The following is a 20,188-nucleotide window of genomic DNA, read 5'->3' as shown; positions in this document are numbered from 1 at the left end:
TAACAGGAACAAGACAGAGCATAAGAAGTGCAGTTCATTTTTTAGTTTCACATTCAGGCTACAACTCATTTGACAAAATGATTCCTCCATGTGTCCCAGAATTTCTACGCTGCAGGTTGGCACCTGGAGGGTTACACGAACAGCTGCAGGAAATCGCTCCCACTCTTCTCTGCCCTTCCACTGAAGTCAAGGTTTAACTCAGAATTTAAATACACTCCAGGTGCTGTGCTATATATATGTTTTTGTTGAGTAAGAGGTCATGTTCAGAGCTTGGTCATCTCATTTCAGATGCACACAGAGAGAGGTAAGTAAATCCAACTACAGATAACACACCTGGTGCCTCTGTCAACCTCTTTGTACTCTTTGGGTGAATTATTTCTCCCTCAAAACTTAACATTTCAAATGCTAGCAGCCAACACTAAAGAGACAAAGGATCCATTTTCTCTGTAGCTTTCATTACTGGAACCTGAAATGTTAACAGAAAATGCTGGGTTTTGCTTTAAGGCTAATGCCTGGAATTTAAATCTTTCCTGACCACATGAGATGCTCTCACAATACATGCCTAATTACAATTTAAACACCATTTTTTTCCCCTCCAGGAGTCTTGCCAGCAGTAAGGCAGCTGATAATCTGCAGTGGAAAGCTAGCCTTCCTGATTTAGTGTGACCACTATAATTCACCTGATTCTCAACTTCAGCTCTCACTGAGGTGCACAAAAATTTATGTGCACATTATAGAACAAGTTTTCTTTGTTACAGAACAGTTCCAGTGTATTATGTGGCATTGGAATAAAAGATTTTCCCAGGGTACCATGTGAAATTAAACCAAGTCCCTAATGTTTCATTTCCAATGATATAGATACCAAAAGTAATTACTGAAATCCTTTTTCTTGTAACAGTATCAAATATGTAATTTGTAAAGTGCTATAATTAAGGAACTAATCACATTCCTGAAGAAAGCAGGCTCCACTCCAGAGCCTTTGTATTCAGTCTTCTCAGCTACAACAAGATTGATGGACAAGTAACTACTTACTGTAAGAGAACATATTAAATTCATATTATTTGCCCAGAGTAATAAGACTGTCCATTTCTAATGAGGAGAGGAGCTAAGACTCATCTGCCTTATTTCATAACGAGTAATTAGTTCAAGCTAAAGATTTGGGCTTTTTTTATTCCAGCACTAACAATTTTCTATACAATTCAATATTTTGGACCATAAAAAGGGTCCAAGCTGGCACTATCAAACTATGATAGAAAAAAATATCTTTACTAACAGCTGTGCCTTACTATCACACACCTCTGCATGTATATATTCTTACTAAATTTAGAAGTTTATTTTTGGCAAGAATTCCCTCTTTTTTTTTATGCTAAAAATAACTGAAAACCAAAACAAATGCCCTTCAAAACTACATGTGCAATTTTAAAAACCAAGCCAATTCTCATTCCCTTTTGCTTTATAAAATGAGCTGCAAAAACAGTTGTCCAAAAATACCTTTCTGTATGCACACAACATTGTACTCAAGCAATGAAGAGTTACCTTTTCAGGTTTTCCAACAAAAGCTCATTGCCAATTGTTCTGTTTGAAGTCAAAGGTGACCTGTGGCAACACATCCAATTATTCAAGTACAAATTTGTCTGGCCCAGGGGTTATGCCCTGTAACAGCAACAATGTCCTTATAAAGGAAAACTCAAACTGGATAATTCACAGAAGGAAAAAACACTTAAAAATATTTATTCTGCCACAATCATACTGACAGATGTGTGTGGGTGATGCAGCTGAAATTTTAGTTCATTCTGATGAGTAGACAGCAGCTATTTATTGTCATACTGGAAAAAAAAATCCAGAAGGAGATTAGTTTGTCTCATGCCATAAACATTAATGATGTTTCCTCTCCCAGTCAAACTATTCCAGATAAAATTCCTTCAACACTTGTCAAAAGAAGCTGTCAAAAAAAATCTAGCTTAAATAAAGTCATAAGACTAAAACCTTCTGGGTCAGTAAGAATAATTTGTAAGCAAGTCTTCCATGGGTTGGATAACAACAGCATATCAAGCCTGAGCAAAGCATGTTGAACTCTAATCCTTTCTTTCAGCCAGCACAGTTAATTACCCTGGCATGAAATCTGATCAGCACTACAAACACCCCTGGCTTAAGGGCTCTACAGAACTCCACATTTGTTAATAGGAGAAAGAGGGATCACTTAAAAAATACTGTAAGAAAATGCTTCTTGACTTCAAAAGTGCAATAAGCATATCTCAAACGCAGCAAAAGACAGGAATGAAAATGGCAGGTGTGGACTGGAGTGTTCTACTGTTAAAGTGGGCTTCAAAATAAGGAAAACCTACATTGATTCTTAGTGCTTTTGAGCTAGAAGTATAAAAAGAGGATACTGCAACGGATACATTCTAGATAAGTATTTTTTAGAAATACTGAATACAGATTCCTTGGAACATTTTGCACCTCTTTGGTCTTGTGTAAGCAGGTGTAGCTCCTCTGAGACATACACTAAACAGCCTCCTCTCAGAGCTCTGCGTCTGTGGTCATCAGTGGCTTTGTCCATCAGGCAGCTTTCTCTCCTCTTGTGGTTCTTCCATGCATGTCTCCTTATATCTACCATTAGAAGTTAATGATTTTGGGCGCTACAGCTTTGTCAAAAAGGGCCCAGGAATGGCATCTTTGAGGACAACCTCCCCAAAGCACAGGAGCCATGCATTCCCACATGCATCCAGAAGGTAGACTAGGGAAGGTAGAGGCATGGACTGACTACTGAGAAGGAGTACAGAAATATTGCCTGAGCCCATGAAGAGAGTATTAAAGGCAAAGCTTTGTAGAGTTCAAATCCATAAGATGGAAAGGGCAACAAGAAGAGCTTGTTGGTTGAAGAAAGACATGAGTTTAACTATAAAAGAGATGAAATTTTGTGTCAAAGGACACATAATAAAACTGAGACACTCAACACCCGATTTCCTTGACTGTTTACTTGCAAAATTTGCTGTCACACTTCCCAGGTCCCTGACTCTAGGGGCAGCCTGCAGAAAAGAAAGAATATCCACCACAGAGGTGAGTCAGGGACCACTTCCCTGGACATATCACAGCAAATGGGATACACACAGCACAAGTCCGTGGGACTGGATGGATGGCACCAGAAGACACTGAAGAAGTTTGTGATGTCATTGTGAGATCACGCTCTACCATATTTACAAGGTCCTGGTGCTTAGCAGTGGTTCCTGAGGATTGACTAAAATAAATTCTTGCCCACCTTCAAGAAGCAGGATCCAGGAAACGATGACCTTGAATTCATTAGCACCAGGTGAAATTTTTGGAACTGATTAACTTTAGTTAACTTTAGTCCATGAAGAACTGCCTTCTGCTAGAATAAATCACAGCCAGTTTACTAGAGTCTAGATGTGCCAGGGATTGTTTACATAAGGACACAGGGAAGCCATCGATAGAGCCACACAGAAGTATTGGATGTCCAAGAAGGACTCAGACAGTATCTTTGCATGGAAGAATCGTGACGTGTATGGAAGAATAAGAGCACCTGACAGGACAGAAGACACAGGCAGGAGACACCTCCTTTTGAAAAGGGGAACTCTGAAGAAGGGAATGACAGCGTGATTAAAAAGCAGATGCTGTTACCAGTGAGACATACATTATTTAAATGCACAGGATGGTGTCCAAACAACAGAAACAGAAATGAGTCTTAATTCAAGTGAAGTGCATGAAAATAAATGCGTAGAAAAAAAAAAAACAAAAACAAAAAAACCCAAACCACTGAACCCCCGAAATGCAAGTTGGAGAAATAGCTTACTAAAGTATGAAAGCTGCTATTGAAATATTTTTTTCAAACACCAGAAGTAGGATGTCTGCCAGAAAGTCTGTTGGGCTGATACATGACCAAAATGAAAAGAGACCACTTCAGAAGCAGGAAATCTAAATTAAGTATTTCCATTGAACTCTCAATGGTGCCCAACACCAGATACCCTGAGAAGAGAATAAAATAAAGGGCAAGTACACAGTGATACTTCTTACTATATAGTCCTATCTTCAGATAATCTGCACGATAGCTTCTACTGGAATTTTCTGCCACGAATAGCCTCACTGCCTTTTTTTAAAATAAACCCAGTATTTCCTAGACAATGCATCATGAATTAACAAACTCTTGCACTGTACTGCTGACTCCAGTCTTAAACAAACAGAGTAACACACAATATAATTTTTTATCAAAGGGCTCTGGGGTTCTAAAGAATTGCAGATCACTAAGTCTGACTTCTGTGCTGAAGAGAAGCTAGTAATAAACAACAAAATTAGTAAATCATAGACACAGCTTTTGTGAAAAAAAGCCAGGCCACAGAAAAATATTATCATCTTTTGAAGAAATCAAAAATTTTGTGGATATGAGTGAGGCTATTAATACAGTAACTGAATTTCCAAAGCATTTGATGAGGTTCTTTTTTTTCTTTACAGATACAGTTCTTCATCAAATTATGGTAGATCTCTTAGTCTAGTCTGAAGTCTATTAATTCCAAATTGTAAGCAAGTTTGTGAGTTTAGCAGCATAAATAACAATGCTGGGAGCTAAGCAGTCCACCTCTTCCTCCAGGTCATTGCTGAACAATAGGAAAGTTCTTGGTAGTTGCAATTAAAATGACTATAAACAGCTGCAGAATAATTCAAGAATGCTATCAAGGAAATGAGCCAGCAGGAGAGCTCAGTGCAAGTGCAAATGATTGGATATGGAGTGTTAGACCACTCAGTGCATAGACTCAGTGACAGATCCTAAACTCTGCATTACCACTGGGAAAAAAAAAAAGTTAAAAAAATCTTGGAGTCGAATGTGGATAGGCCTTTCAGAATTTTAGCTCAGAGTTAAAGAAAGGGAAATGAAATAGCAGGAATAAAAAGGATGGAACATGAAACATTTATATAGGAACTTCACGGAGCTATCTCTGATATTCCCGTGTCACAGGGCAGCAGAGTCACAGAGGCACAGAACAGGATCTGTATCTGGGAGAAGAGGTTAAAACAAGCACCACATTCTGCAGTCACTGACTCAGGATGTCATTAATTTCAAGACTATATATGCATTCAAAAGACAAGTCTGTGCACAGAAAGAGGTCTCTGAAGCATGACAACCCTGTTGCAATTTTTGGCTTCAGTGCCCCAGTGCACTAGTTGCCAGGAATGACGCTTATCCATTCTTGTTTGTTTTCTCACCAGCATATGGTTTTGGCCAGAGCTAGAGTTGTCAGGAGAAACAATCACTGTTCAAACTCAGCATAAATGAATTTTTAAAAATTAAATTTTATTTTAAAATACTCTGGGGAGGTGGATCATTATACTGGTTACACAACTCAATTCTTGTTATTCCTAGTAGCAATATCCCACAGTTATCTCTTGGGTTTTTTTTTTTTTTTTTTTTTTTTTGAGAGGACACACCTTGTTACCTGACAGCATTCACCCTCAAACTAGGTCCGTTTTTTATTTCCTTAGCACAGTGTATTTATCTTGGATCCACAATAATCCAGAAAATTTATCACTCTGTTTTTACTTCAGCTCTACCTCTGCAGACTCCTGGATACAAAAAGCAAGGAGTAATTAAATTAATATCCTTCTTCCCAAAAGCTAACAATTATTTTATTGCAGGTCCTCTAGGAAGTAGGAATAATGTGTAAAATCCAGTATAAATTACTGCTCTTAAGGGCCTACCACCTATCAGGATGATAAAAATAGATCCAAAAAAGGTAAAAATCACTAAGTTTAAAGAAAAAAGTTTCTTCCAGCTACTGTACAGAGGTTTAGACAGGGCCTGCTAAGCCTGCTCTACTTCATTGGTGCCAGAAATAAGGTGGAAAACAGGTATTTCTCTACTAATCCAGTTTATGTTACCCCTGGCCCTCTTGCAGAGTGCTGAAAGACTGCAGTGAGATGAGCCATCTTCTAAATTCTGTACACTGACTTTTACATATCCCCATGCATTCTTGATTTTTTTTAACCAAACTTATGACTTGCTGTATGTCAACACAAGTGCTGGGCATCAACACTGAAATATATTGGTTAAAATCCACAAGCCAAGAGTATGTGGTGCTGGCAAAATGGAAATAGTCTGATGTACCTGACAAAAAACTTTAACACACCATCCAGTGTCATTCCTCCCTGTGGGATACAGCAAGAATAAAGGCTTTTTACAGCAGCTGAGACTGCCCAGAATCACCAGAAAAGTTCCTACTGAATCAATACAGGCAGCTGGCAAATCATCCTGGCAACATGTCAGACTACAAAGTCAAATCCAAACCTAGCAGAATTGAATCTCCCTTTATTGGCATTTCTTTCCTCTTCTCCCTCCAGCAGGGACAAGCCCTGAGGCTATATGGCTTTTAAGCTGAGAGAGACAGTTCTTGCAGCACTATTTCACTCTTGCTAGCACAGCCTGGGAAAGCATTTGGCACACTTCACTGAACAAACCTGACTGCACTGGGTAATGCTTCAAAATTCTGCTGCTTGAAGAAAGAGAGGGGCTGAAGGGAGCTCTACTCATCTATGGACAAATAATTCAGTCTTTACCAGAAAGATCTTCCTCAATTAGCAATGCCATCTTACTATTAACAGCAACAACAAAAAATTGCTATATTGCTCTTTGGCAGGATTCAAGTGAATGTTGAGTGCCTCACCAGCCACAAATGTCTTTTAAAATAGATCAGTGGGAGGAAAATAAATGGTGCATCCAACAGGTAATCTGCCACCTTTTGCTGCATTTCTCTCTGGTATTGGGGAGTGAGCAGGAAAGTGAGCATGGGGGAGCCTGAAAGCATAGAGCAAGATCAGCCAGTCTCACACTGCTTCCCCTCTCTTCTGTTCCCAGGAGACACACAGAAGCCATAAACCTTCAACCTACTTAGGCAATTGCAAGCATCCCAAGTATTCAATACATAAAGAAAAGGATATAATGTTGTCTGAAAGATACCTTTTGTTCATGTTGTTTTTTCATGCTGTTTGGTTGCTTGCTTAGAACACGAAATCATTAAATACTAAAACCTAACTGATTCGAGCTGGTGGCTTTGACCACTACGAAGGCTTATCTGCAGCTGTGCTTGAAGGAAACAGTTTCTAAACTTCACTTTTAATGGCTGTCCTTCCTCCTCCTCAAAGTATTTTATCATTTTTGGGAATATCTATTTATTAATGACCTTCAGAACAGAAGAAAAATTCTGAGATCATGTCAAAAATACTTCAGATAGCTACAGGTGTGGAACTATTTGAGAGATACCATAGGCTGTCTGACACCCTTTACCTTGAGAAAAAACGAAGGGGAGGGAGTACTTGAGTTCTGCTGCTAGAACTCACCTGGGCAGAGGCAGCCCAGTCCCACCTGCACGTGACACGTGGCCACCTCTGATTTGCTGTCCTTACAGAGTGAAGAAATGCTTCAGCAGAAGCAAGAAAATGCTGACCTGCACAGGTTACCCAGAACATTCCTTCCCTTTCAGAAAAAATCTCTTTAGTACGAGGGGCCAACTTCTGAGCACAGCAAAGAAAGAAAAGCAAAGGACAGCTGGCACTCCCTTGCCACCAGCAGCAGACAGGCATGGCCCTCTCCTCTGACTGCCAGGAAGTGGAAATCTTTAGTAAGCCACCTGAGGAACACAGCACGAAGGAAGTGAAATGCTGCGCTCCCTGTGCTTCATTTGCTTTCAGGGCGTGCACACCACATAGCAAATTTAAGCAGCTGCACGTGCATGGGTATGAGTCAGACCCACAGCTGGCCAGGTCTCTCCTACCTCGCAAAAAGAAAAACAGCCACCATAAAACTCCAGAGCAGAGCCCCAGTCACCGAACCACCAACAGATTATTTACCACAGCTGGAAACATACAGCCCAGAGATTGGCACCCAGTCCAGGGATCAGCACAGCTCCATTGCTGGAAGCTGCAAATTACTTAACATATCTAACTTTTACACTGCCCACAAAACCCCAGCCAAAAAACAGACTAAAAAGTATCCTGCCATTAAATCAGTTTGCTCAGAAACCTGCCTCTAACTGATATTTAACAAGGAAAATTATACCAAATGCAGATCAACCTGAGAGCAAAATTGCCTTCAACATATATCAAAAGTCAGAACAGACTGTGTAAACCTGTTAGTAACTCTTGAGCAAATGTTAGTAACTTTCCAGAATTTTCCCATAACACATTAGACAACCTTTCAGCAAGTAAATAAATGTTTTTTCTGAAACTGCTTTCCTCTTTAGGGAAAATGCTGTGAGAAACTACTGGAAGACTATTCCAACCACCACTATGGCAGATCCATACTTCTGTTACTGCAGGTAAATAGGCAGTGTTTTAAAGAAAACAGTATTTCTTTGTTTCTGTTCTCTATTTACGCTCCATTTTAAAGGCATCAGGGTAAATCAAAACTGAATAAACTAACTAGCAGAGGGATGTCTAATAAAGATAATCCTTCCTTCTTGAAGACAAATCTTAAGAAGTTATGGACTAAGAAAAGATATGACAATCAAGACTATGGCTAGACATGGAACATGCAAGTACATGCAATTTGACACTAAAACAGATGACTTCAGAGATAAATCACTACAGTGTAAGTATTCATGGAAGGAATCATTGCAACAGCATTAAGAAGAATACATGGAAATATAAAGAATACATGGTATAGTACAGCACTCATGCCTTCAGTGCAAGAAGCCTTAAGTGGCCTAATAAATAATATTTTAAGCATCAGTTCAGACACATGGAAAGCAAATAACTGAACCCCATAAAAAGAGAACTAAAAGAAAACAAAAGGTTTGCTTACTCTTCTTGACGCAAGTCATTAACGCTCCGATCTAGCGAGATCATATCACTTGCCACCATATTAAACCCAAATTCCTTAATGCTGGCTTGAACGGATTCTTTGTAATCTGGTCCTAAAACATATGGCTTCGCCTCCTCTCCAGGGCCACCAACAACTCCATGAGGCTCAGGCTCTTTGGGTTCAAAATTACCAAGGACTCCAGGTCGTAACACAGGATCTGGGTATACAAATGTCTGAGGTTTAAAAGTGAGATACTGCCTCTGGAGGATGTTCTGCTGCTTGTTATCAACACCATGCTGATTTAGTTCATTTTTGGCCTTATTTTTCCTTCGAATGGATTCCAAGTCCACTTCCACACCTTCAACATGAGGCCAAGGTACCACAGGTTTGAATTTCTCATTTCCTAGTCCATGGTCTCCTTTGTTTGGCAGGGGTCTATTGGCTTCTTTGTCATCCTATATACACACACAGAGAAACAGCAGACCATATCAATTGATGATCCTTTATTTATTTACATCCAGTAATTTAATGCACTAAGAGTTGGTACTAAAAATATGTAGAATAAGTATGGAGAAGTCTGTTGAGGGGCTCAATGAACATTTTTTACTACAGCTACTGACTGCTGGAGAACATCACCAGCTGTTGTCCACACTTACCTTGGTGAGTTGGTCCTGGAAATGACCGAATGCCCAAAGAATTCCCAAAGACCAAATACCCATGCAGGATATGTTCACCTGAATGTAGTTTGAGCTGTAGTTCAAACTGATGTGCAAGGGGCACTGACAGAGCATTTTACGAAGGAGAAGGTGACATGGACGCAAACAGTGCCATAGTCCACAGCATGGCATCCTTAGTCCCACTGTCGGATGGGGTGTTTCTGAGGCTGCTATGGCTCAGATCTCTGTCCCAGTGGTTACTGGACACCTCAGAAGGAACCAGCTGGCTAGAAACCAGCCTCAGCTGGGGAAGTGTACTGTAACCACAAGTAAAGTGGCAGACTCGTCTATGGCAGCTGCGAGCCACGTACCATCCCTGCCCTCCACACACACCCCTGTCCCCCCAGCTCGCTCCCACCAAGCTCCTCCCTCTGCTGCAACAGCTTATTTACAGCTGGGAGGTGACACGGATGGCACTGGGGACAGCAGGCAGAAAGGAGATCAGCTGCATGGACACAGGCAGACCTGCCTGGGGAGGCAGTGCTGGTGCTGAAGAGAACTGCCACGGCCACTGGCATCTCCTGCATCCCTGCTTAAAACAATTTTACTGCTCTTCTCCCCCTCTCCACACCAAGAGATTTGAAGTTCTCATTGAGAAGCAGGGCTGGCATTTTGAAAACTGCTCAGCATTTTCAGTGATCAGTGAGGCTGGTGGGGTTAGAACAAGGGTGGGTGATTTTGGAAGACGCCAGACAGAAAGGCTTTGAAGTGTCTGAGTGTGAAGTCTCCAGAGCACAACAGCACCACCCATGAAAGCACTCCAAAACACACAGTCACAACTTTTTCCAATACTACTGTCCAAGAGTATGACACGGAAATGTTGCTGAAGGTTCAGATATCCTGCTAAAATTGTTTCTTTGTAAGCAGGACAAATGTTAGATCATTCAGAAATCTGCAAATAACAACACATATTTAAGCAATGTCTCAGAATCAAATAAAATTTTGAGATTGGAAGGACATCACCTATTCAAATGTGCTGAAGGCAGGTTCACAGGGAGGTGGGGTTTCTCAGAGGCATCTCTTGTCACACCCCTTTGTCCAGTTTCTCAGGACAACCTGTTCCCGTTGCTTGACCCAGTGAAGGCTTTTTCCCTCATACCTCAGTAGAAGTTTCTCATATTGCATCTTGTCCTCTCAGTCTGCACCCCTCAGAAGATTTTATTTCCATTTGCTCTGCAATTTCACTTTTTTAGGGTGAAAAGATGCAATTAGATTCCCCGTTAGACTTTTTTCCCAGCCAAACCCAGCCTCCCTAGCAGGTCTTTGCTAGGTCCTCTGCATCTGTGAACATCTCTCCTGTGTTGGGGTAGTGTGGGAGGAAAAAGCACACAGAGTTCCAAAGAGCTAAGCTCTTTCTAGGGCATCCACCCATTATGCACCCTGTCTTTACTGCAGCAATGGTACAATGCTGACTCACGTCCATGTTCAATTAAACATAATACTTCCTACTACATCACACTATTTTCCTGACATCATTCCACATAAAAAAACTTCAGAAATTAAGAAAAATACAGCATATAGTATTTCTAGGTTAACATGGTAACAATGGGAATCAGATCGGCTCCAATTCAAAATAAGGAGCTTATTCAAGAAACCTTCTGAGTTCTCTGTTTGCTGTAGTTTAACAGGGAGGACATACAACATGCAGGAGTGTTACATTATTCTGTTTTTCCATCATCATTTTTTCAGGAACTCAAAAGTCAGTGTTAGAAAAGGGAAGTTTAAGGGCATGTGAAAAGGCATATTTTGCAAGAAAGTCGAAGGCTGTCATGGATCTAAATAAAGCCCTGAGAGGACTTTTGAAGAGAGCATCATCTCACACTTACCCTGGAAATCAAAAGGAAGGCTTTGCCACTAGACTGTCAGAACACTGCTGAGCTCTCAGCTCACATCTAATTCCTGCTCTGAGTGCGGAGGCAGCTATAAAAGCCAACAAAACAGTCAGCATCATCAGGAAGGATGCTTAAAGACAGCATAATTTTGACTACATAAAATTTGATGTATTCATGCATTCAGTAATATTTAGTTCTGGTCTCCACATCTCAAAAGGAGTCAGAGAAAGTGCAGAGTAGGGCAACCAAAATCAAGGAGAAGGCAGAAAGGTATCTTGAGATGAAAGATCAGAAAGGCCACTCATCTTTCATCTTCAAGACCCTGCAGTTGGGAGATGTGATGGCTGAGGGGTATACAACTGAAGTTTAAAATATCATGGAAGTCATGGACAAACGCAATGGAAATTCACTGTTTACTGTGATGGATGACAGGTCCATAGGGGGACTGTAAAAGAGTTGTGAGAAACCTTCTGAAAATTTGAATTATACAGCTGCACATGCTGGAAGAGTATAGAAAGTAGCCAGGTTTACACACTGCCACACTCAGTCACCACCCTGGATCATGAGTCTCAATCAGACAGGAATTTCTTATTCCCCTGCTTTGTGTGGAATTAAATAACCTTTCATTCCACTTCCATTACCTACAAAACAGTTATGAGCTTCCATTTAGCCAATTCTTCGACTGAAGCATAACACTTCTGAAAGAAATTTGTTTGTTTTGCTGCCATCAGAACTGACTTATCCTTTATTACATTTAGCCTCAGTATAACTGCTATGCACAATTTGCATTATAATGCATTTATCTGTAGTTCCCTTCTACGCACTAAATATATTCCATATTTGTTGGGCTGGAAAAAATATTTCATAAAACAAGGAAATTATATACAAACACACAGGCACACTCACTGACACCATTCCCCCAATATCTATGCACAGAGGATAAGTAAAATGGAAAGTATTTGTTGTGGGTTAACCCCTGCAAGCAGCTCAACATGACACAGCTGCTCACTTCTCTCTACCTCTGGACACAAATCTAAAACACAGCAATCATATGGGATGCTATGAAGAAAAGTAACTTAATCTCAGCATTTTATGGATATTAAAAAAAATAGAAGAGGAACTAGCAGTGTTTAAGTGCATGGTCATTTCTCCACAGGTAAATGAGACAAGGATTTTTCAAATACTGTCTGGAAAAAAAGCAAAGTCAAACCACAAAAAACTACTTCAGTCATCATATAAACCACAATGCCTTAGTTAGGAACTTCTAGGGCTTCCCCTCTCTTTTATGAATTACAACCCACATCCCCTTTTAAAAGAAAAAAAAATTAATCACATACCAAAAATCCAGAAGAATTTTTAATCAGTGTTCCTCACTGATTACAAGTTTGGCTCAGGCAAAAGTAGTCATACAATAACAGCTAAACTGGAAGGCATGTGTATAAGAAAAAAAAGATAAAGCACAAGAACCTTCCTAAAGTGTCAAAACAAGATGGTCTGAAAATTATTTTAAAAGCTTTGAAAGAGATAGTAACAGCGAAGAGAAGGGAGTGTTCAGAAGAAATGAGCACAACATGCATCTGAATACTGCACTTCTAGGTTGTCCAAAAATGAGGGGAGAGAAGCAAAAGCTACAAATTCTCTCACATCTGAAGACAACAAAACCTTATTACATCTTTATAAAAAGGACACATAATACAGAAAAAAGTTTTTTTCCACAGACCATTATTTTTTCCCATAGGGTTGGACCTAGGATTTCCTGCCAGCTTTCTAGATCAAGTTTGGTGCATTCTTCTTTATTTTTTGAATGTTTTTTTCACTCCTTAGGGAAATATGTATGAGTAACTGCAATGAGTGTTTCCGAAACAGTGACGTGATATAAATAAAGTCTCTACCTGACTTGCAAATTAAAAAAAGGGGGTTAGTCATTGTCATTTTACTTCACAAATTAGGTGCCTTACTGCAGAAGACAGGAATGCAGATGAAGGTATAGAAAACACAACTGTTTCCCTTTGAAAACATGCCTATAAATTATACAAAGTAAAAGGAAAGCCCGTGAGAGGTCTTAATAAGGCTGCAAGATCAGTCATCTGGTGGAGGGCTGGAGTTGTAGCTGGCAATAAAACTGCCAATGCGAAAGTTGCATAATCTGCTTTTCTTCAGTAACTAGTTCAAGACTGGCAACTCCCTAAAATTCCCTATTAAATAATGCCTGAAAAAACCCTGATTTTAGAAAAGTGGATTTGCTTCAGAATTTTCTTCTGAGAACTTCAGAATAAATAAAATAAGCAATGATTCCCTCAACACAGTTGTCTGACTCAAAGGGCTCCATCCCATAAGACTTCAAACCTCCCACCCCTGCCACGGCAGCCTCCATTTGAGCAAGCACAAATTATACCTATTACAGCTGGTCCTGCAAATGGACAAATGGAAAAAAACTCAGCTTCTCAAACAAGGATAAAGATCAACAGCACTTCTGCTGTCACTTAAAAAAATAAAAATAAAGCCTTTTCAATCACTAAGCTTTAGGCTCCACACGCAGCATTGCTTCTAAACCATATTTTGCTAAACCTCCCATCAAACAATTTTGTCACAAGACGACCCTGCTGACTCAAATTAAGGCTGAAGATGGACTAGGAGAGTTCTTTTGTCAGATATGAGCAATGACATTCAAGCCATCTGGCTTGAAAGGGCCATTTGCTGTCACAGTGCCTGGGCAAAACAGCCTCTGTCCTGCTATGAGTCCTCTCAGTAGATTTCAGAGGCACTTCAAAGTGATGGAATGCATACTTACATGCTCAGTAGCTCCTACAGTGACTTTTAAAACTTATAGAAAATTAGAATAGATCATTCATGAGAACTCCAGAAACACAGAGATAAGTACAATTTGACACTAAGTTAGAGAAAACTTTTGGAGTTTAAAAATGCATGTTTGTAGAACAAACAGATTGTTAAATCCCTCCACTGCATGCTTTGTGCAACCCAAGTGAGAAACCATGCTGTTGATGGTGTTTGTCACCAGCAGTTTCAGGAAAATATAATTCTGTAAGTTATATTTTTATGTTCACAGTTGCCCTCAATTTGGACATATACTGACAAAACAAAAGTCCATTACGCAGTGAGTGCTAGCTCTCCATTGTAGATTTCTGCCCCCTTAAATATCCTAGAGGAAACAGAACAAACTTAAAGAAGACCAATTCATATCTATCATCCTGGAATAAATTTTGGTACACAGAACTACCATGACTACACAGCTTTGTACCACAAACACATTGCTGTGATGGCATCTCCGAAGAGCAAGTAATCTAATCCTACAAGACAACAACCACATCTGTTATTTTTTGGAGTCTTCAGCATGAACTTGGTCAGAAGCCACTTATGAATCACAAAGTCCAAACAAATAAAAAGTAATTTGATGATATAAATAAGCAAGCATTACACTATATGTATATTTACATATATATAAATATATATATATATACTAATAAATATACATTTCTACATTAATATATAAATATATAAATAAATATTTATATATCTACTCACTAAAAAATACATAACACTGAAGTGTAAATGAGGTGCAAGGGCCAGCAGCAGCTTTGGAGAAATGAGTATTGAGCAGTACGTTTACACTGATGTGTTTTGTACTCCCACCTATATCTGAGAAATGGCAAATAAAACATTGTGGGTGGGTTTCCATTTCTTCTTTTTTAAACATTTAATTTAAAAGAAAAGCAGGGCAACTTCTTCCTTCACCTGTTTCCTAGATTTCACAGCATCTATCAAGCTGATTGACATGTGATACACTACTCATTGCCCTGCACCATCCTTTATCCAACTTGTTATTTTTCTTTTAGATCCCAAGTAGCTTTTAGAGAGGAAACAGATTTGCCAGGAATAGATACCTGTAATAGAATTGCTAGTCATCAGCATTGAGAGAAATACCTATCCCACTCACTCCTTATGTCCTCTGTGATAAGCAGAACAGGACAATCTCTAGTACACATAACTTCTGCAGTACAGAAGTTGCCGAGTTTTCAGTAGATATCAGCAGACCACAGCCATTAATATTGACACTGGGAAAACAGTAAAGTAGCAGTACTTCTGAAACCCCAGATTAGCAGTGCTAGCCAAAGCAAAACAATGTAGTGGGGAGCAAGATCAACAACTTTATTCTACTTTATAGCTGACATTTCTGAGATAGGAGAGCATTGCTTGTGGAAAAGTGCCATGTCCAAAAATAAGAAGGGCACATAGTAAAGGAGAGGAACTGTTTGTAGAGATGTGGATTTGGTAACAGCTCAATGTTCTGCTGTAATGAAGGAGTTTGACAGAACTTAGCATTCAAGTTCCAATTGCATTAATCTACATGAGCCTCTGTGCCACAGATTCCTATTAATGGATAAAAACAACCTCTTGTTATCTAGTAATGAGTCTAAAAACTAACAATATTCATTAACATCTGAGGTCATCTCTGCTGGTGTCTGAACCTGTGAATTCAAGAAAGACACTGCGGAAGACAAGGCTTAGTTCATCAACTTTATTTCATTTTTCAAATGATTGCTCCAAGAATTCCCAGGGCAAAAAGACCCACTAGCTCTTCCTGTCCTCTTGGATGTCATCTACTTTGTCAGGGCAGAAGCAGTCATCTAGGACAGTGACTTCAGGCTAGTGCTGCACACTGCCATGGTCTGCAGCCAGCATTTCACAAGGTCACTCACAAGGCACAGGAACTGGTATTAAGCTATGGAAGCCCTCACATAACAAATCCTATGGAAGAAGGAAGAATACTTATTTTCAGTTGAAAGAACCTGATTCCCTGGTTACTTGCCTAACAGAAAGAACATAATCAATCCCGAGATTCACCTGTTTACTTGCAGAATATCTTGTTTAAAGACATACCCAAACTTGGATGTCAGCATGATAACCATCTAAGCATCCCATTTAAATGAAATTCTTCTGTTGTGACATTATCTTTCACTTGCAAGGGGAGCTAACGATACTTCTGTCATCCTCTTTGGTCTTGCTGTGTATGTATCATTTAAAACTCATGCAAAGTAATGCAATCCTGCCACAACTGCTCTTCCAACTTGCACTGCTTTACCCCCTGTCCTTGCTCCTCACTCCATCTTCCAATGACACTGCTCTCTCAGAACTTACTGCTGGGTATGTCTCTCTTGGAGTCTGGATCTCCTACAAATTGTCACATTCACGTGCTTCTGGTCCAGACTGGGCAAGTTCCTTTACTTTGGGAAGCTCAGATACCTCCATTGAAAGCAGAGACTACCCAGAGAGCTGGTCAGAGTGCTTGAGCTAGATTCAGTCTCATACAGGTGTTACCACTGGTCACCCAAAACTTGCAAACCTCACTCTCTCACCTTCAGGGAGATTTAAGAGTACAAGAAGTGACAGACAAAACATGGCCTGTACCTTACCTATGTTACAGGATGCCTCCTTAGGAGAGGTGCAGTACTCCTCGAATTCCTGTGCGACAAGCAGTTTCACAATTAGACTCTGCCTGACTGAAAGCAAGTAAAAATAAAGACACTGAGCTCCTCAGAACAAATTACTGCAAAAAATAGCAGTCCTAATGTCCTCATTTTCACTAGCACTCAGTGCTTGGGGAATACTGAACCAGCTCTTAAACCTACCAATCTCCTTCCTGATTGCTTGAGATCCAACTCTTACTCAGCGTTTACACATCCCATCCTGCCATTCCTGGTCCTGTCACACTACCCCTGGTCCCATCTGTAGTTCCACAGTTGCAGTGTGTTATAGAAGCCCTGACAGAGATCCATTTCACTCAAAGCCCCCACTTATGCCCAAGAACTTTGCAGAGCCAATCACAGACTTACGGAATGGTTTGGGTTGAAAGAGGACCTTGAAAACCACCTAGTTCCAGTCCCCCTGCCATGGGCAGGGACACTTTCCACTAGACCAGGTTGCCTGGAACTACATCCAACCTGGCCTTGAATATCTCCAGGGATGGGGTGTCCACAACTTCCCTGGACATCCTGTTCCAGTGTCCCACCACTTTCACAGGAAAGACTTTTTTCCTAATATCTGGTCTAAACCTACTCTCTTTGTACCTCTCATTGTACCTCTCTGTGTGGCTATGGAGAATATGATATAATCTGGATAGTAATTAATGAGATCTAAAATAGAAAGTCTAAGATAAACATCTAAATAAACTAATATCAAAGAAATCTGTCCTTGATTTTATAACTTAAGGCTAGTTATGAAGCAAGCAAAACAGTCTCTTATCATTAAGATTACAATCACTTCCAAATAAAAAAATATTCTTAAACTAAATTGTAAATGAAGCTGCTGCATTACCTAAGGGGACGTATTTCAGTCTCTCCCATGCTCCAGAAATAAAAACATGTTGGCACTAGTAACCTGTGCAATAAAAAGAACACAAAACTGTATCTGCAGCTGCTTGCTGCAGAATTACAGAAAAGTTGTGAGAGGACCCTTGATAAGACAGAAGTATGATCCAAAACCTTTTAAATCCTCTCCTTACTAACAACACTCTAAAGATGACAGAAAAACTTTAAACTCAGAATAGGAAGAATTTATTACAAGTTTATTACAACTAGACCATTCAACCTTTTCAGTAGAAGAAAGCTGAAGTAATCCTAGAAACACAGAATCGACTGGATTGGAAGGAACCTTAAAAATCTCTCAGTTCCACCCCCACTGCCATAGGCACCTTCTACTAGACCAGGTTGCTCAAAGCCCCATCCAACCTGGCCTTGATCAAGTAGGACAGAACATAAAGAAGCATAAAAGCAAGTATGTCCCTACACGCTGCATCTTTTCAGGTGTGGTTTTGCTCCTTGCTAATTAAATGGCTTTTTTGTTGCACCCAAGTGCAATTTGTCTGGTCCCCAGGGAACCAGAGACCACAAGAGACCTGCCTGCACTGATCCTGCCTCTCTTCTTGACACAAACTGAGGCAAGAGAAATACTGGACATCACACAAGGTAAGTCAGTTTAGGTTAAACACTTAAGACTGATCTAATAAACCACCAGCTGACCCAGTGACTGTAGAACAGTCTGCCACCAACAGCTTTTCAAACACCCATAACCTTCCTTCTTTCTCTGCCCAACAGATAAATGCATTTCTGCATACTGCAGCCTACATTGTCATTAGCACGTATTTAGCATGGTAGTTCAACTATGAACTTCTGCAGAGTATCACCCACATTAATTCATTCTTAAACAGAGACTGCAGTGACTCAGAGCTCCAAGCCAAGAAAAAAAGCACCTGTTAGTTATATTTACCCTCAAATACACCATATGGGTTACTACACCATAGATGAGACACCACAAAAATTTAAAAAAACCCCAAACTAATTTGTATGCCACTTGACTAACTTCATGCTAAATCCAGCCATTTGACATTTTATTGTGTTTTAGTTGTTCAGAACACTGTTATGATAACAGCCAAGCCCCATGAAGAGGCTGAAGAGAAGGAGAGCATCAAGCCCTGGGGTACAGGTCTTCTACTGCACCATCAGGGAGAAAAGCTGTTCCAGGTAAGCAAAGTCCATCAGACCCTGACCTGTCTTTCCAAGATAAAGTCTTGTTTAGTCTTCAAAACAGAGACACTAAGGACCAAATCAATTTTAATCTTCCTTCTTTTCCTGATGCCACTCTCCACATCAAGTCTCAGGAGATGTCAAATTGCATCTATGCACAGAAAGGCCAACACTTATTGCCTAGGAAGTTAAACCTTTTTTTCACTTAAAAAACGTAATGAAAATAATTCTTTTTCAGCTCCTCAGCCTGGAGGGTGCCTTGCTGCACAAAAGGATCAGCAAGGTGACTTGCTCCTGAAGCTGATGGGCCAGCAGCTGTAGGTGTCACAGGAGGATAAAGCAGCACAAGGACAAGGTATTTCTAAAAAAAAACCAAGTGCATGAAAAATGGGCTTCTAGGGACACAGCCAACTCCAGAACAATGTTTAAGCAGATGAAGGCTATGGGAAATCTCCAAATACTCAGAATTCTGGTGGTTCTAATCCATATCATCATTTCTGTAAACATTTACTGCTCCATACTTAGTTCAAATGCCACCTTCTGTTCTCCTTTTCATTTCTCTCAAATTTTCAGTTTTGTTTACCATGTTCTGATGAGGATGATGCCATTGCTTACCCTATTTGAGAAGGGCAGAAGGTGATAGCAAGAAATATTTCCAGCTCTTGCTTCCAGGCAAAAGATAAATATCAGGAAATCTCTTTGAAAAGTGGACTGCAGAAATAATGGCACAAAATGCAGGATGTTTTTATCCTCTCTCCCTCTCTAAGTGATTAGGAGTACCACACTTGCCTAGGGCTATGTGGCTTGGAGCAATACAATCAGATTTTGACAACAATGTTTAATCACAAGCATACTTGCAGCAAATTGCTTTACAATACTATGAATAACTAACACCTTTTCGGCCTATGATGCAAGAGAAAAAGGGAAACATATCATAATTAGGCAACTGTCCACAACTTTTCTTTTTTAGAGGGATTTTATGAATGCTTAACTGGAAAAATTATGAGTATTAAGAACAAAATGGACAATAGCATCATCTCTATGCTGAGCTGACTGTAAGATGTGAAAGAGCCTCTGGATTTCAGGTCTTCATGACTCCTGGAGTATTTCTTACCCTCTTCATCAAAAAAAATGAAGAGGGTAAGAATTACATTTTTTTACTGTCTTTGTACTGCAATGAGAAGTTAGCAAAAGAGGACTTTTTTTAGAAATGCAAATATGCAACTTTATTGATTAATAAAAATTAAGAGGAAAAATAGCCTGAATACCTGAAAATAGTGCTGTATTGATGTC

The 20,188-nt window shown here is 39.9% G+C and overlaps 1 protein-coding gene across 2 annotated transcripts in view; it reads right to left on the bottom strand.

Annotated features, from left to right (window-relative positions):
- GALNT7 (polypeptide N-acetylgalactosaminyltransferase 7) overlaps positions 1-20,188 on the bottom strand; it is a 70,724-nt gene that overhangs the window by 30,657 nt on the left and 19,879 nt on the right. For both annotated transcript variants that reach the window (XM_041480146.1, XM_041480145.1), the window contains exon 2: positions 8,807-9,261. In XM_041480146.1, the coding sequence (XP_041336080.1) occupies positions 8,807-9,261 (455 nt within the window). The remainder of the gene's footprint in view (positions 1-8,806; positions 9,262-20,188) is intronic.

Source organism: Pyrgilauda ruficollis, unplaced genomic scaffold, assembly GCF_017590135.1.
Source record: "Pyrgilauda ruficollis isolate IOZ18807 unplaced genomic scaffold, ASM1759013v1 scaffold5, whole genome shotgun sequence".
NCBI classification, from domain to species: domain Eukaryota; kingdom Metazoa; phylum Chordata; class Aves; order Passeriformes; family Passeridae; genus Pyrgilauda; species Pyrgilauda ruficollis.
Note: the sequence above shows the minus strand (reverse complement) of the source record. Positions and strands in the feature narration are given on the sequence as shown.